The following is an 18,698-nucleotide window of genomic DNA, read 5'->3' as shown; positions in this document are numbered from 1 at the left end:
TAACTCAGTTATTTGGTGGTGTCTATGGCGGAGCTTCCACAGAGGGCAGCAGGTGGATGAGTGTCAGGTGAACTGAAAGTTCACTTCAGGTAAGAAGTTATGACCTGCAGTCTATCTGGGTCAGATATAACCCAAGTTTAGGTGGAGTTTATTTTCGTTGTGCTGACTTTTTACAGTAAGTTACAATAACTTGTACTGCCTACTAGCTAGCATGACAGAGTTTCTATACAGCTGGGCAGGTGCTGTGATGTTACTGATAGTGATATGATATCGGTTTGGATATGTGGTGAGAGGGAAACCAGGAGATGTCCTTACTGAATCATCAGAGCTGAAAAGCTGATGGAGAAACAGGTTTACCTTTTAGGTGACATGAATGAGTTGAAGGGAAGTTATGAACTGTTTCTGAGAGACAAATAACACCAGGATCCTTTTCTAAGTAGCTGACAGCTGGTAACTGTGCAGGGGCGGGTCTAGCAAAGTTTTGCCAGGGGGCCAGGTAGGGCATTAACAGGGAGAGGGGGGCACAAAGAAATACTTTTCTTTCTTATTCTCATTTAAAATGTCTCGCTTTTAATAAAAAATACTCAATCTTACAATCTAAGTTTTTATCTGATGTAAAATGTATTGAAATCATACATATACCAACAAGACAGTACACCACTGTCACAACAGCGTTCATTTTAATTCAAAGGCTTTATGGCTTTTCCTATAATACCTGGTGGGCCGGTCTCTGCCCTGGCCAATTTTTTGTCCCAGTCCAGCCCTCATACCGACCTAGTACTGGTAATTTTTCTTATGCAGATGAGGCATTATTTCTGTAGCATTATTTAATTCCAGAGGTTTTTAAGTTATTTTTTTGCACTTGTTGACTTGTAAAAGCCTATATGACATATTTTATTTCACAATTAATTAACCGCACACAGAAGGCATCGTTTAAATATGTTAAATATGTTTCTTTAAGCAAGTTCTTCATGACTGAGCTAAGGGTCCTCTTTTTTGGAAATCAGAATATGGTCAAACTAGGCTAGCTGGTATATAATGATGTGCTACGTGATCGCTAGCAGCACAGCCATGTTAGCAAAAACACAGTGAAGCTGGAGGATGAACGCTAACTTTTTTCCACTCGATAAAAGTTGACACGAGGATTCCAGATGATTAGGGACAAATGCAACTGCATGGCAGGATGCTGTAAACGGACCAAACTTCAGTCAGGAGAACAACATAGATAATCCATCCACAATACGAGGTTAGTCATTCATATACTGATGCACGGGCTAGCGGCAATAAAAACTGAGAGAGGCCGACAGTGATCACTGACTGTTTTTAAAGGCTTGTTGAGATTAAACAGAACAAGATACAAAGCATTAAAACATGTTAAAACACAACAGCCTTAATAAACACCGGATTCATCACATCATCACTTAAAGACCGGATAGTATAAATTTAAAAATCCGAGATGATTTTCCAAAACGTTGACCTCTGAGGTCAAAGCTATGATGATTCCTGTGTCGCCTCATTCTAAACATATTGTGTTTTAGGATTTGCCACACATAAGTCAGAATTTTGAGTTATCTCAAAACTTAATAACTCAAAAAGGTTCATCTCCAGTTTGGAGTTATTTTCTTAGAAGTTTGACTTAAAATGTTGAAATTTTCAGACATCTAATTCAGACTTTTCCGATCATATCCCAAAATTTTAACTTGTGAATGGAAAACAATTTTTTCAGTTGCAGAAACATGCTTCAATAGAAAGCAGTTGAGGATCCAGGTTAAAATTGGTCAAATGAACGTATTTCATAATTACAATTATGAATTATGAATTATACAGTATTACAAATTTCTCCAAGAGGTGAAAAACCAAAGAAAAATTCAAAGAAATTCAAGATACCCATCCTGCATGTTTATCGGCTGATTTTGTCATTGGAAAGTTTACAGAGATGTATAGGATATAGGACTGTGAAGTATTATACGCATACACAAGCACATACATAGGTACAAACACCAAGTGTGTATTTATCTTAGGAGAAGTCAGTCAATAGCAGAAAAGAAGCACTTTTGCTCTTACTGCTTGGCAACAATCTGTACTTTCTGTCTGCTCCATACGTGACTGGAAGCTGGGAAGCTTCGCTCGCAGGTCCCTCCTCACCACTCTGCTGCCTGTTTTCCTATCTGCAGGATCGCACTTTACCTGCAGTGCTCCTGTGCGTTTCTGCAATCGGGCTGTTACAGCAGCATTCCTGGAGTTCAAATCTACTGATTGTTAAACTGATTACCAGTACTGCAGAACTGTTTAACTGGTTAAATGTCACAGTTACAAATACTGAGTAACTTAATAAATGTGCTTCTTAGTAGCAGAGCAAAAACTAAACAAAAAAAGAATAATTTAAGGTTGAGAAACTGCACAAAAGAAAACTGAGACATCTGATGGTTGAAAGTGACACCAGATATGTTTCTGCCTCTCCTACTAGCTTGTTACATTCCACTCTCTGCATGAGTGTTTTAATTTACACTTGGCAAGCAGTTGTATTTCTATCTGAATCTGTATACATGTAAAAATGAATAAAACGAATCTGACAAATGTACATTAAATCTATCTGCAGGCAAACAGTGCAGCAGAAATGTATTCTCTCATTCAAAACAAAGGAAATTCTATCAGAAAGGAATAAATATAATCCTGACATAAAATAAAAAATGACTTGCCTTAGGACTCGAAGAATAAAAGGATTACGTGCGCAACTATATACTCCATGTACTTTGCATTATAAAGAAAATAATTCAGCCTCTTCATTGTCAAAAGTGACAGTTTTCATATCAGAGGGCATATTGTGCAAAGGGACACCGCGTTCCCATGAATACCGCAGCATCAGAAGGAGGACTGCGCCTCTAACACTCTGTGGAGAATCTCTTGACAAGTGCTTTAGGAGACAGAAAAAAATAAAGTTAAAAGTAAAATAAAAAGAGATGAAAGGTTGGTGAGGAATTCAAGAAGCCAAGACATGAAATGCAGGAAATTGTTTGGGATGGCAGTCTCAGTGACAACAGGCCCCTGGTGTTTCTGTAGCGGCTAGGCTGAGTGACAGTCAGCAGATGAATTTTGATAAAACCGCCCTGATTCTTTGAAGCTTCTGAGTGTATTGTAGCATCTTCCCCTCCTCAACTGTGAGACTGCAGCAGCCCACACCTGCAGACCACTAACCAGCAATAACAAGACAGGTGGCTATCAGGCAGGGTTTACACTACAAAAAATATCCAGCTAGACCCTTCAATTTTTTTAGGATGAATATCTGGTACTCTGACACTATGAATATGGACATTCAGGAGTGTAATATTCCCCAGGTATGTATGACACCATAAACCAAATCCAAATGAACCTTTTTAGAAAGATCGAGTTTCTGGTAATACTTAAATATAAAAAAATTGTAATAAGTTCTTTGTCATTTTCTAAATATGAGTTTATGAAATACTCCTATTTTTCAGATACCTGCTTTCCACTACAGGCGCTGATGATGTTAACTTTAAAAAATTTTCAGATGCACAATATAGGCTAGTAATTATGCACCATTTTTGACTGTGACACAATTTCACAAACTGTAAATGCATATGTAACATATGATCCGTCTGTGTGGAGATTTTATGTTGAGGCAGTAGCGTTCATTTCGTGTCCCCAGTTTAACAAATCTTGAACCAGAACTTTTTATAGTGCTGTTAAAAAATTGTCTCTTCTGCCGTTGTTACTGTGGTCAGAAAACAGGCCTAACCTGTTAATGTTGCTGGCAACATTAATAGGCTCATTACAATTTTATTAAAACATATCAGCAAATATGTGGCTTTTTTAAAAAAAAAAGAATAATTATCTTATAATACCTTTATAAACCATCTATATAGAACTTATATTTCATCCAGTGACTGGCATCCTTCTAAATCCCTGTACCTTGTGGAAATTATTTCTTTATAATGTTATGTTTGGACATTGATTTAATTCCAGAGTTAAACTATTCCACAATCCTACACCACATATGGTATAGAAAAACTTCTGGTTGTCCAAAAAACTATACCTTTAAATTTAATGCAGCCCTTTAACTCTAACCCCTGTCTATCCCTCTAGAAATCACAACACATTGTTCCTTAACTTATGCATTGGTGGTTATTGTTGTTGTTAAAGCTCTTTTTTGCAATAAATACAGTGGTTGTAATGAACTTTTCTAAGTATTTTCCCAAAACCTCCACACAGTAACTTAAATATGATAACACCAAAGAACAAACCAAATTTTTTGCAGTGTATTGCACCAAGTCCCACTCTGCTCTTCCTTTTCCTCTCATCTCAGCCCTTTCCTCCTCATGTTCCTTGATCACCACATCCTTCCTCTCAGAGGCAGATAAAGAGAGACTGACTCACACCCATGTCCAATTAGGCTGACATGTGACTGGACTCAGAGCAGGAATCCAGGATTTTCCCTCCTGCTGTGTCATTTTCATGGAGATGGCTCAGCCTGAGTCAACCTTTGACTTCCTCTACTGAATGTATAACCTGTCCATGGTCCATCTCAGAGTCTTTCTTACCTTTGGTCTATCTGGATTAACACATTATCTGATACCTGGAAGGAGTTATCTATGTTATATGTAAACTATCTCAATGTTATAGGTGAATATGTCCTTCTTGTCATGCTTACCTATACCATAGATATGTAGTCAGCTCTGCCTCACATCTCAGTCTTATTCCCAATCTCTGTATGTGTGGCTCTCTTTCCCTCTCATTTGGCCAGGTAACAGCACTCAGAGAGATGAGAACAAATATAACACCCACACTATTCCTTTACGTCAGTGGAGCAATTCTCCACCCAAAAACACTTTGACATAAAACAACTAACCTATCACATGCACGCACACAATCTAGAGTGTGTGCTGACAGTTCAACTCTCAACTCTCAAACAGTCGATGATGAGCAAGATCCAACAGTCGAGCACGGGACAAACACACAGAAAACAAGGCTCTACAGTAGCCTCTCGCTGCTCCTCTGCTCAGGAGTGGTGGGGAGGGGGGTGTCACTAGCAAGACAGTTCCCATGGCAACATTCAGGTGACTCACCAGCCGGTGATGCAGTTGCCGTGACAACCTGCAGCAGTGTGTAGTCGAGTGAAAGGGGTGAATGCATCCGTGGGTGTTTGTTGTCGTGGGTGCAGAGGCACAACGCCGCAGACCAAACAAGCGGTGAGCAAACAGAACTGACTGAAAGGTCAAAGGCCGAGGGATTAGCTCATGCTAGAAACAGATTAGAAAACAGTGTGGATGACAGTGAAAAGGTACACCGAATCAGGTATAAATCGCTGAATGGTTGCTGCTTTAGTTATAAACGCATTTTTAGACTGAAAGAAGTTAGAAGTTACTCAGAGAGCAGTGCAAATACAATATTTGCACTGCTTCTCAAGAAGTACACCCATGCCTGGAAGAAGATTTTTTAGCAATCAGTAATACACTTTCAGTTCAATTCAGTTTTATTTACACAGTGCCAAATCACAAGAAGGTAGAGACCCTACAGTAATACAGAGAAAACCCCAAGAACCAAACAACTACTTTTGAGGAACCATTTGGTGACAGTGGAAAGGAAAAGCTCAGTTTTAAATAGGAAAAAAAACTCGATCAGAACCAGGCTCAGAGAGGGGCAGCCATCTGACATCAGCAGTTTGAGGTGATGGGCAGAAGACAGAATAGAAGATACATTGTGAAAGAGAGAGATGCAACGCGATCAATATTCTACATCAACTATTTCGTTTTAACACCCAAATCTAGCAGCTGACCACTTTCTATTAATGTCAGTATTGAATGTGGAAGATGCCATTAGATATTTATCAATGAACCCTAGTCAATGCATTTTAATTATTTCAGTTGTTTGCAGAAACAGTTATTTAGCTCACGGATAAAATATTTATTTCCACCTGCTCCTAGACTAAAAGGAACCTCAATATTTAGGAATATAAACGAGCAACTGTTTGCATATGATATTAATTAGTTATTAATTTGCTCCAACCCACGTTTTTTTGTAGATTTAAACTACAGTAACAGTAACAGACTCTGGGTGCTAATCTGGCAATGAAAACCTCTGTAATATGAAAAGATGGCAGTCCTAAGCTGTTGAGCAGCAGTTGAAATTATATACAAAGCAAGGCAACAGAAGCATCTGCTCTCCATGCACAGTGATAAACAGGCCTCTATTCTAACTTGGGAATATATTTTAAATTAAAGTTTCAACTTTTGATACGATGTCAATTAAATATTGAGTTCCAATCGTTGGTAAGCTTTTTGTTGACAAAGCTGAAGCAGCAGCAGGATCTATAAAGATTTTAAGGTTATGTTTATGAGGTGATAAAGACAGGATGAAAATGAAGTACACAAATTAAAAGTACGTTTTAGGAACTAATTATTACTGGGGAGTGGAAAATTAAAATAGAAACTCAGACCTCATCTGTATATTACCCTGATACTAACATCTAATCTCGGTCATCAATTTTAAAAATCAGCTAAGCTGCCTTAAATAAATGAAGACCAACAAAAGCCACCATATTTTTAACAATGCATGTATCCCAAACACTGCTGCTCTCACTCTCACCCACTGTCTCCACACTTGTTTACTGCCATAAAACTGTGTGTTCATGTTGAATAGGCAATATGTTTGGCTTTCAGCTGGCTCGTTTCTGCTACTGAAGTCGTGATCTTCACAGCAGTGGGATTTTCATATGGATCATGGCTTGTACTTGAATGTACCATATGTTCCACTGTCAAATTATTCTAAGACCATTCTAAGATTTTCTGCAGTGACAGACTGTACATTTTCTGTATGACATTAACGCCATAACGCAGCAAATCTCCGTTAACGAGTTACCGCGGATCGCCCCGTGCGTGGGGCTGGACGGCATCAACACGTTAACAAGCTAACTGCGCTAATGGACTAATTCCCACCAATTGAGCATTGCGTGGCACATCCACCATACTGTTTTACTTTTGTCGATGACGCGCTTACCATCAGGGTCATGCTTCACATGAAAACCAAGATAGTTCCAAACGCCAGATCTGAATGAGGGTGGGGGAGGTTCAATTACGAGCTTAGCTTCTGTCTTGCTAGCTTGCGCTGCGCTCAGTGGATCTGCACTCGACAGTGCAGCCTAGGCGGAGTAGGCGAACGCAGATTCACTGAGCGCTCAACACAGACAGCATCGTCAGAAGAAAAGTTGATAAAATAAATAAATTTTTTTGTATTGTTCGATACATATGCGTACCGAACCGAAAGCACTGTATCGAACGGTTCAATACTGATACGAGTATTGTTGCACCCCTAAATAAAACCTACACTTACTGGCTACTTTCTTGCCCAAATATCCAATCAGCCAATCACATGGCAGCAACTCAATGTATTTAGGCATGCAGACATGGTTAAGACATCAAGTTCAAACAGAGCATCAGAATGGGGACTTTAAGTGACTTTAAACACAGCATGGTTGTTGGCACCAGACAGACTGGTTTGAGTACTTCACAAACTGCTCATCTACTGGGATTTTTCCACACAACCATCTCAAGGACTTAAAGAGAATGGCCTAAAAAAAGAGAAAATATCCAGTCAGTGACAGCACTCTTGGTAACGCTTTAACCCTCTCGACCCAGGCGTTGCCAATTTGCAACAGTTAAAAACTAACAACCCGATTACCCCACATACATATTTTATGAGTTTTTTTTACTCAGAAGTACCACTGCAGGACTTGGTTGTGCATTAGCAACAAAAAGTTTAATTTGAGCCTGAGAGGGTTAAGAGTGCAGAAGAGAATGTTCAGACTGCTTCAAACTGATAGAAAGAAAGCACTAGCTCAAATAACCACTATATACAACCAATGAATGCAGAGGAGCATATTTGAACACCAGGTGCCACTCCTGCCAGCTAAGGCTTGAACTGAGCCTTCAATTCACATTGCGCAACAGAACACTGAAAAACTGCTGCCTGGTCTGATGGGTCTCATTTTCAGCATGGGCACAATTTGGTGTAAAGAACAGGAAAGCATGGATCCATCATGCCTTTTATCAAAAGTTCATGCTGCTGCTGGTGGTGGTGTAACAGTGTGGGGGATATTTTCTTGGCACTGAACGTTTTTTACCTTAGTATTGTTGCTGACTGTGTAAACCCCTTTGTGACCACAGTGTGCTGGCAGAATATCTTGCCATCTCTCAAAGCTCAAATCATCTCAAAATGGTTTCTTGAACATGATAATGAGTACACAGTACTCGCACAGTCACCAGATCCCAGGGGTGGAATAGGATGTTCACATCATGGATGTGTAGCATCATGTTAATTCAGACCAAAATCTCTGAGGAACGTTTCCAGTACTTGAAAATGTGCCATGAAGAATGAAGCCAATTCTGAAGGCAAACTTGGGTCCAACCTGGTACTAGCAAGGTGTATCTAATAATGTGTCTAAAGTCTTAGATATTCAAGTAAGTATTATATTTACATAACCTAAATAAAAGGACACCTAAGTTTATAAATGCAAGTTACTGGACTGTTTTAGTATTTTAGGTGCCAGATATATGTGTAGCTATCCTACCATTGCGTGGACAGGCGTTGAGTCGTTGATTGATATCAAGAGAGGAGGGTTTGCGTGTGACAGCGGTGGTCACAGACTCATACGGGTTGTCCTCGTCTTCTGGAAGGAAAACATCCAGCGAAGGAGAAGTGACGATCTCTGCCGAACGCTTTGAATCCTGGGAGGGAGAGGAAGGAAAAAAAAAAAAAAAAAAAAAAAAAAAAAACACGGAAAGAGAAATGGTAGGGTAGTTTGTTAAACATATCATAATAGCCACCAACAAGAAAAATCTGATAGCTGTTTTTCTTTACACCACCATAATTTTACATGTTTTATTCAAATGATTCCACTGGAAGCTACCAGCCGCACTCCATTCATTATAAGACAAACACCACTAATTACATCATTAATTATGTACTTCAGCCAAACTGGTATTATACCCTTCCAGAGACCCATAGATGATGTGTCATGTTAATGAATGGTCTTTGAAAAGGGAAGTGAAGAAGCCTCTGATTGAGTCCAGCCAGGAATTCTTATTTTGTGACTTTTTAAAAGCAAGAGAGGGCAGATTTTTATTTTTTTTTTTAAGACAAAAAGAGGTCTGTTAAGGGGCTAAAGTTCTTTTTGTTTGCCTTGGCCTGAGGTGCTTCATTACAAACAACAAAGGAAAATAACCACATCAGATCAGTAATGCGAGTTCAGCTCAAGGCTATCATTCAAGTCCAACCGTGTTCACACAATTGGATTATCATCAAAGGTTTAGGCCAGTCTTCTCTTAAAATAAAGGGTTGGGAAAAGTTTGAAGTTTCCTCGTTTCTTTAAAATCCGAAAGTCACTTTGGGGTTTTGTCCTCAATGTGATCGACAAGACTTTCCTGGAGCTTTTCCTTAACACAAAAGAGACAACTTTTCTCCCATATAATTGCTGTAACATTACTGCAGTTTTTACTTTAATCTTTGAAGGCTTAATGTGACGAATCTCATGAACGTGATCAAAATCCTTTAATAATAGGATAGGATAACCAAAGCCAAACCCTAACCTTGAAGTACAAACATACAAGGGGATACAAAAGCTTTATTTCAACTTATTAAATGTTGAGAGAGCAGGCTGCTGATCTTCTGATGGTGCAATAGCTTCAGGGTATGATCACATGGCGTGAAAATATTTATGCGTAAAAGAGGAAAGGAGTCACTAAGAAAAAGAGGACAGAGTTCATACATTAAAGGTAAAAAAAAAAAAAAAAAAGGCAGAATTAACCTGGAAATTTTTAATTGTTAGTTTTTCTGTTTGAAATACAAATTAAATTAATAAATAAATCAAAATCCAATTATTTGCAGGGTAAAAATAGCAGCGAAGTAAATGATTATCTTGATAGGCAAGGTTTTTAAGATGCACCTTGTGCAAGGGTTTACCCCTAACCCAGCTGAGGTTTCAAGTGTGAGAAATGAAATCAGCAAAACTTCATAACAAAGACAAAAAAGTTGTGTGAAAAAGAACAAGATACATCTTAACTGCTTTCACAGGAATTAAGAGCGCAAGCAGCAACCATAGTCAGCAGGTGTGTGTTAACATAATGCCACAATCTTCCCAGGAGTGAACATATCAGCAAAGTCACCCCAAGGTTAGACAATGCTCTGAGAAACTGCAAAAGTGTGTAAAGACAGCATTATGGGCAGCCCCCAGCAGCCAAGGTCTATTGGGTTTAGTCACCTGACCCAGCCCTGACTATAAGCTTTATCAAAAGGAAATGTTTTAAGCCTAATCTTAAAAATAGAATTTAAAAGTGGGAGCTGGTTCCACAGAAGAGAGGAGTAAAAGCTGAAGACAGCACGGCTTACGTTTGAAAAGTTGGATTTAAACAAACTACCTACTATTTTTGGAGTAATGTCCATAATGTTTGGCCATAATGCCCAGCACCATATATAGTAAAAACAAATATGAGCATATTAAAACTATTTAGCAAAATAACGAAGGTTAATAGAGGAGGACACAGGCTTGTTTGAAGTCCGCTATATACCAAAGTATTCTAGTGTCAAATGTGAGGCCATCTGTTTAAAAGCCAAAGCTTGGCCAAATTTGGGTCATGCAGCAGGACAGAGATCCCAAGCACAGCACGAATTGCAATGGCAAAGTTAAACTTACGACCTCAACTTCATTGAGATGCTGTGACGGGAACTGTGCATAAATGAATGCCCACAAACCTCAATGAACTGAAACAATGCTGTAAAGAAGAGTGGACCAAAATACCTTCACAATGATGTGAGAGATAAGTTCAAGTCGCTATTGCTAAAGGTGGCTCAAGGCTCAAGTGTCTTAAGGGTATTTGCAAACATTAAACTTTTGTCTTTGTAACATTTTTAACTTATTTAACGGACAACTAGTTTAGGTCTAAGGAATAGGGGAGTCCTTATTTCCATTCACAAATTTAACTTCTATCCTAATCAAACACATGAACTTGTTTGCCTCTACTTTCTCTCTTTAGTGTTACGGCCCGGCTCTGCTAGGCGGCAGCGGACGTAACATAAACGAGCCCAGAGACCAAGGAGTTAGATAGGACGACAGACATAAGGTTTATTAACACAACTGAAATCCGTTAGTGAAACAACTCACTAGGCAGCAGAGAAACTTTAAACAAACACCACGATTAATAACACCAGTAGAGCACTGCTCTACTAAACGTCTCGCAGGAGGCAACACAAAACACAGGCAAAAGGCAAAAGGGAGGGACTCTCTGTACAGTCTGTTCAAATCAACAAGTCCCTCGACGAATGAAGACTCCTCAGCCTTTTATACTATCAGGTAACTGCAGTCAGCTGTGTCACTTGTCATAACTGCAGACAGCTGTGTCACTTGTCCGCCGTACTCCAGGCTCCTGCGGGAGCCAATGGTGTGTGTAGTCTGACAGGCTCGGATCCGCATGAAGTTGGGGCGGGCATATGTCCGGGCAGTTGGCACATCCCCGAATAAACAGGTGTATTCCCTAATTAAGGCAATTAGGCCCTCTTGCTGCTCTGACATCAGATGCCCAAGCAAACCCGGCAATGCTTTTAGCATTTCAGAGTTAGACAAACGGGGTCTAGAACAGGTGGGATAACATAGTTTTAACCCATCACCCCCACCCGCCCCTCCTTCCTCCTGGTGGCTTACCTGCAATCTGACATACATGGCAACTGTTGCAAAATTTAGAAACATCACGCTTCATACCAGGCCAAAAGAAATGTTTTAATAGTAGCTGGTATGTTTTTGTGATGCCCAAGTGTCCTGACCACTGGCTTTCATGGGCAAGGGCCAGGATCTTCTGCCGGTACGCAGAGGGCACTACAATCTGCTTGACCTTACTCCAATCTGCACCTTCTGCACCTGGTGGAGACCACTGACGCATTAGAACATCATGTTCTATGAAATAGGCTTGTTGCTCCTTTTTGGCTTGCTCAGCACTTACCATACGTTTGAAACAGCTCTTTATTGTTTCATCAGCTAATTGAGCTGCTGACAGCTGGTCTCTAGTCAAGGGCAGTACGGAGTCCTTAGGAAATGGATCAGGCTCCGTAACATTAGGTTTCTCTCTAGTCCGTTAACAGAGCCAGGTTGGATTTTCTTTTCCCATTTCCCCAAAATAAAAGGTTAGAAATCCAAACTTGCACAATAAACTTAAAAGGTTCCTCTTGATTATTTCTTATCCGCCCCTTAATAGAAATTACAGGATACTCTTCATTCAATTCTCTCAATAAGTGCTGTTGGACACATTTGTGAGCCTTATTGCAATTCACTCTGACTAAACTGCAGACTGCAGAATGCCTGAAATGTCATTTGCATATTAAATGAGACAGATCATTGATTTTTAGCAAAATGAGGCTTGCAGCATTTTGAAAATCAGCTCTCATTTGAATAATTTAGAATCATAAATAAGGAAATGTTTCTGTGGGACCTTTATATAACAGCCTTGCTCTCTGGGTATTTCAGGAAAATTTCAGATTGCACTTTGTTGCGGCGCTGGTGAAAAGGTTGAGCCCCAAAGGGCTCAGATAGAGAGCTGAAGCCCAAAAGGTCCATTATCTGTGAGGCAGATGTGTACCAAGAAAGAATGAAAAACAAGAGAGAGTGATGTGAAGCAGGGGAAAAGGTTACAGGGGCGAGCGTCATTTCAGCCAAAAAGACAAAACATTTCTTTCCAGCGACTCAGCCTCTGGATGTCTGTCCTTTCCCTTAGACTCCATCATCATTTCTGAAGTGTCACTTGGCAACCTTCTCCAAGTTGTACTCTTACTAATGGGATCAGTGGTGAACGCTTCACTGTGTGTGTGGCTGCCCCTGTTCTCACCATTGCTTCATACATATTTCTAAACCCAATGACTTCATCTTTCCGTTCCTCTTCTCCTAATCTCTTTTCTAATTCAACAGCCATTACTCTTCTTGTCAGCATCTGCTACTACATTACCCACACTGCACCAGGCCATCAATCACACACTGAGCACACTCAAAACTGATTAATCATTCTAGCTTACAGAGCAATCAGTCCTTTGATGATTTCTCTCGCTCACACCTTCTGCACTCAGTCTGGGATTTATTTCACACCCCACTTCATTAAAAGGCCCACAAACTCAAAGTCCCTTGTTTTTTCTACCCCTTTTCCATCTCCATCAGCACTCGATTAGGCCGCCATTACCACTAATCCAGTCAGACCCAGTCAGACTTATGCGCCTTCAGTCCACAGGTGGCCCCGTCTCGGCTGACAGATTTGACGTGACAGCCTGGTTAGCTAGAGATTTCCCTCACGGAGCTGAAGGAAAGGTTGAGAGCACTCCAGTACAGCCATAAAGAGCCATTTCTGAGACATAAAGATTATTTTGACCATTAAAGGTGCAACAAATCATGTTCACATTGATTTTAAGACCGTACCAAACCATAACCACATATGGGTTTACACACCTCTATACCCCAAACCTTTATCAGCTTCACAGTAGAGCTGACGCTTTAATTTTTTTCTGATACGTCTCAAAGGTTATTGGATCAATTCAGATTGCAACAGCTATAGAAGTATAAAGGTGTTTTTGGTTTTTGTGATAGATTTACACTAGAAATAAAAGCTTGTTTCATAGAAAACATATAACAGTAACATATTCTCCCATTGAAAATAATTGCATTCAGAACAGGGCTGAGAACTGTTTTAAAAAGTAGCCTCTAAACGTTTATGGAAGATTCCACTTTTTATCTATTGTAAAACTCATTTTTGTCACTACACAGTCATGAGTAAAAATCAGGAAGCAAAACTTGTCATTATTACTGCAATAGCTTCTAAAAGCACAACCTGATTACTGCCTTTCTGCATGTATACATTGATTTACAACCTGGGGCCTCATTTATGTCACCGCATGTATGCTTACAGCAATCGGGCTGATTACTTCACAGCAACAATCAGTGGTACCCCTTACCCCGGGCTATAATATGAAAATGGAAGTTTGGTAGATGAATGCAATTTATTTATTAATTTATTATATATTGTTATGGTAAATCTCACCTTCCTTGTGATTGGTGCCCATCACCAGCATTGTAATGACTGTATGAGAGCTGTCACTGGATTTATTTCCAGACTTGGCTAATTCACACAACCCATTGATTCATGATCCAAATGAGAATATGGCTGAAATTATTCATTTTTTTTTACTCATTGTTTGTTTTCAAATCACAACTGAGATTCCCATTAAAGCTGTCACTTTCTGTTATAAAGCTTATGGCTCCACTGCTTTAACTTGGAAAGATTTGCCATGTTTTCTGAAGAGCTGCCTACTCTCCCAGATTTGTGCCACAAATCAGTGTAGTGTTTCTCCTGACAAACCTGACTTTCAGCATCGCCGTCACACTTTTACTGCCTCAGTATTGATCTTCTGGGGTCCAGTAAAATCTCACTCTTTAATTTTTTTTTTAAGAGGCTCTACCTTTTGCGGTGGATTCGTTTAGATTGATGGTAAATGGAAAAAAAAGAGTTGACTTTTTCTTTAAAGAAGCAGCAAAATAGGCAACAAGAACATGCAATAATACAAACAAAAACCATCAGAATTGAGGTATACTATCATTGAAGTGACTAGTCAGTCTGTCAGGAAGGCAGCTGCTAAAAAGTAGATGGCATAATTTAATGTTTAAATAAATTTAACTGACTTTTTTGCATTACAAAATAAGTAAAGAAATAACTGGGATTTGAATAATGGGGAGCTGCGCTCATCTAGCACTGTGTCTAGCAACAATCCTGGCTTTACATGTAAGTACTGGTCACGGCAGATGGCCGCCCCTCCCTGAGCCTGGTTCTGCTGGAGGTTCCTTCCTATTAAAAGGGAGTTTTTCCTTCCCACTGTCGCCAAAGTGCTTACTCATAGGGGATTATTTGATTGTTGGGGTTCTCATTGTATGTATTATTGTAGGGTCTACCTTACAATGTATAGCACCTTGTGGTGACTGTTGTTGTGATTTGGCGCTGTATAAATAAAATTGAATTGAATTGAAGTATATTTACAATCACATAAGGCAGAAGTTTAACATATGCTTCTGTTGAATCATATAGAGAATTATAGATAAAGATAATTTTTTACTGTTATGTGACTGACAGCTAGTAAACTTACAACTTACGGATTTAAATTTAAGGGGAAAAATTATCCTCAAACATCAGGAATTCCTCTGCTTGCATTCTCCATTGCAGGCCCTCTTAGCTGTTCCCATAGCCGGCATCATTACAAAAAGAATTTGGGCACTTTGTGTTAGAGCCCTGCAACTGTGGATGTCTTTACAAGAAGAACTGGGGAGAGCAGACTTTGCGTCTTCTTATAAAGCCATGGCTGCTGGAGACACCTAGGTGGAGTAGTCATTACTGTCATACATGTTTAAACTCTGGAAAATCAGGCACATGCAAAGTTGGTGTAATAAAATGTAGCATCTCCATGGACGAGCTCGTGCAGCTACAAAAATCATCTCAGCAAGGAGCGATCAACATTGGACCATTAGTCATACCTCAAAACGTATTTTTACGTAAAGTTGTTCTTGGTTGTTGTTTTTCTATAAGGATTGTTTTCTTATTCATTTATTTGTATTGTATTGACCTCACTGCCATATTATTTACCCTGTTTGTCCAAGTCTTATTCTGCTCTTACTTGCTTTTGTTTTAACTGTGTTTAATTTTCTTTTTGATTCTCGATTTTCAATCAGTGGCATTTCAATTTATTCTGCAAAGCATTTTGGATCTATGTTTTGAAAATTGAAGCATTATTATTACTATTAGTAGGAATGTAATCATACCAAAGGGGTTTTTCAGTGGGTCAGATTTGCCAGGAAATGCATGAGATTGCTCCAAAGCGCGAAGCTGGGAGGGGGCAGTACTTTAGAGCGAACGAAGATAAAGCTTTCCGAGTTACTGTTCACTTCCAGTGAACAGAGGTCCAAAACGAAACAGAGACAAGTGGAACCATTGTCCTTTTAAAAGGAAGTGTCAGAGTTCATAGGAAATTCAGTTGTGATCTGAAAATAAATAACTCGCATGGTAAATTTTGGTGGGAAAAGTTATGAATAATCTCAGCTACTGTCTCCATTGTTCACAGGAACAACGAGGATGTCATTCTGTATTCCAGAGCTTTTGAAACGCTACGAGCGGAGTCACACTGATTAATAGATGCACTGAAGAAAAGCATATGACAAAATCTCCAGAAAGAAATAATGAAAGCTTTGCCCCACTAGCATCTGAAGGGAGCAAAAAACAAAATGAAAAGAAGTGATGGTGAAAACTGAAAGAATGGCAATAGTTAGAACTGTAACTAAATGTATTCCTTAAATGAATACAGGTATAAATAATCAATAATTGTATTGAAAAAGACCTATTTTTGTGCTGTAACTTGTGCTATACCCTTTGCTACCAGGTATAGCTACATTTCTCTCTTTCACTTCTACATCACCTTTTATTATTCCTGTTAAATCTCCAGCGTCCACCCTGGCTGCTTTGGCAGAAACAAGGCAAAAGAAAGGAGGTCAAATCTGACAGGTGTAATAAAAACCACAGCTTTGGATAAGACTAGAAACAGACAGCGAAAAGAGAAGGGAGAGGAAAACACAGGTAGATCAAAAGGACGCCAGGATCCTACTCAACACTTACTTTGGAGTTTGTGTCAGCGAATCCCGAGGAGATGAGCACGAGACAGAGAGACAGAGGGGGAAGAGGAAAATGACTTTGTGCTCAGGAACAGAAGCAGAGGAAGTGGGAGTGCGGTAAGTTAGGAGAAAGGATTTCCTCACGCACAAAGACGAAAAATGCACAGAAATGGGAGGCAACTCAGACAACGTGCTTGTTTTTTCTACACTAAAGTAAGCCAAAGAGAGACAAGAAAGCAAGCGATCCGGCTTCACTGAAGAGAGCAACAAACTTAAAGTTTGAGCAAGTCTCTCTACAGCACATGTCCCACCTATCTCAAACAGGACAGTCGGTGCCGAGAAATCTTTCGACAGAAGCCTAGGAGCACCTGAATGTGGAGATGAAATTAATCCGGCAGGGTGACAGCAGGTTTAGCTACCTGATATTCTGATGGTATTCTCCCATTTGTCCCTGGAGGTGATGGGGGGGGTCAAAAAGCTTTAAAATGTGGTCAAAAAGGCTTCACGCAGAGAAGTGTGTGCTGTGCCTCCAACAAACAGACACACTCGGTCTTCATTCATATCCCTCCCTCTCTCTCTCGCTCTATCTTAAAGGGAAGAGATAGGACAGAGAAACTTGTGTCTGAGCTGAACAGGAAGAGAGCAGACAAACAGAGGCCTCCTCTGGCCACTAATTAGCAGGTCGTATGCAGCTCCCATCCAACTGCCAGGCCAGATTAAACGTCTGACAGTGTGCATTTTGGGTGTGTGTGTGTCTATGTGCCTCCACATGTGGCCAGAAGATTGTTTCTGATTATATCTGTGTAATAATGCAGTGTGGCATTTGTACGTGTCTGTCTGCTGCAGATACAGTTTGGTGGGGGTTTTATGCGTGTGTGATCATGTCAGAGCTTTCATGCATATTTTGTGTGTTTTTCTCTGATTGAGTTTACTCTCGTTATGTATAGCATTTGTGTGTGCGTGCCTGTTTGCATGTGCGCAGGCCTGATAACCCAACCAGGAAATGTGCTGTTGCTTCTGTTACATCCGAGGAACTTAAATCCCAAATCTCTCTTTTTCAGTTAAACCCAGCGCTGTACCACCCAACAGCCAATCCACCACCCCACACTGTACACAGAGTTCACAGGCCATCAGATATGAATAGACGCTATAATTTGCTGGCATTTCCTCATGGAGACCATTTGATTAGAAAGAAAGAGGAGGGGTGAACACAAGAAAGGACAAAGGACACTCTGAGGGCCTGAGGGGTGCGGTCAGTAGAGGATACCAATAAAGAAAAGAGACAGAATGTGAAGAAAAATTAAGGCAGTTCAAAACTGAATGGGTATGTTCTTCTTTCTTGATAATCAAACATTGACCAAAATCCCATCTGGCAACCTGCAGAATGCTGTAAAAAAAGCTGTATTTTAATTTTTTTTTAATCATTGCACAGGCACAATTGTATCCATTCTGTCAAAACTTCATCTCCATCTATGTGTTCTGTTGTGGGTTATGATTTGGGGGATTTGTTTCCCATACAATTCTACAAGAAAGCAATTAAGTACATCTCTAAAATTTCTATCCGGTCGTTAAGTCTGGCGTCACTAGCCATGTCTGGACCTAAACTCCGCTGCAGGTCCATATATCAAACGATCACTATGGCATTACTGAGAGTTGAAAAATTCTCTAAAGTCTTTCATCTTTAATAAAATTATCAGCGTTCTGCTCTACCAGGTGTAACAATTGAGTTTAACATCCAGGCATCCATGAAAACGGAATTTATGACATTTAACGGAGTTAGAAGTTAGCAGGAAGTTAGCTCGCTAGCTTCTATCTAAATACAATATAGCATGTCCTGACTGCGGGGTTTTGGAAACAAATTAAAAAGTACAGCTCTGTTATCATTTCCAACATAAATGACAACAGAAAACTAAACAGCAGTGACGTTTGTAGGGTTACTGAAGTTGGGCTAGCTGGTATATAATGATGTGCTACGTGACCGCTAGCGACACAGGTATGTTAGCATAAT

General features: G+C 39.8%; 1 protein-coding gene across 4 annotated transcripts in view; it reads right to left on the bottom strand.

Moving 5' to 3' along the window:
* anks1b (ankyrin repeat and sterile alpha motif domain containing 1B) overlaps positions 1 to 18,698 on the bottom strand; it is a 267,248-nt gene that overhangs the window by 113,847 nt on the left and 134,703 nt on the right. For all 4 annotated transcript variants that reach the window (XM_085252154.1, XM_085252151.1, XM_085252152.1 and 1 more), the window contains one exon: positions 8,585 to 8,741. In XM_085252154.1, coding sequence (XP_085108280.1) covers positions 8,585 to 8,741 — 157 coding nt within the window. The remainder of the gene's footprint in view (positions 1 to 8,584; positions 8,742 to 18,698) is intronic.

This window comes from Mchenga conophoros, linkage group LG17 (assembly GCF_057382185.1).
Source record: "Mchenga conophoros isolate Kocher_MC1m ecotype Shallow Benthic linkage group LG17, M_conophoros_male_GT1.1, whole genome shotgun sequence".
Lineage (NCBI taxonomy): Eukaryota > Metazoa > Chordata > Actinopteri > Cichliformes > Cichlidae > Mchenga > Mchenga conophoros.
The sequence above is the reverse complement of the archived record's forward strand: the minus strand, read 5'-3'. Positions and strand labels throughout refer to the sequence as shown.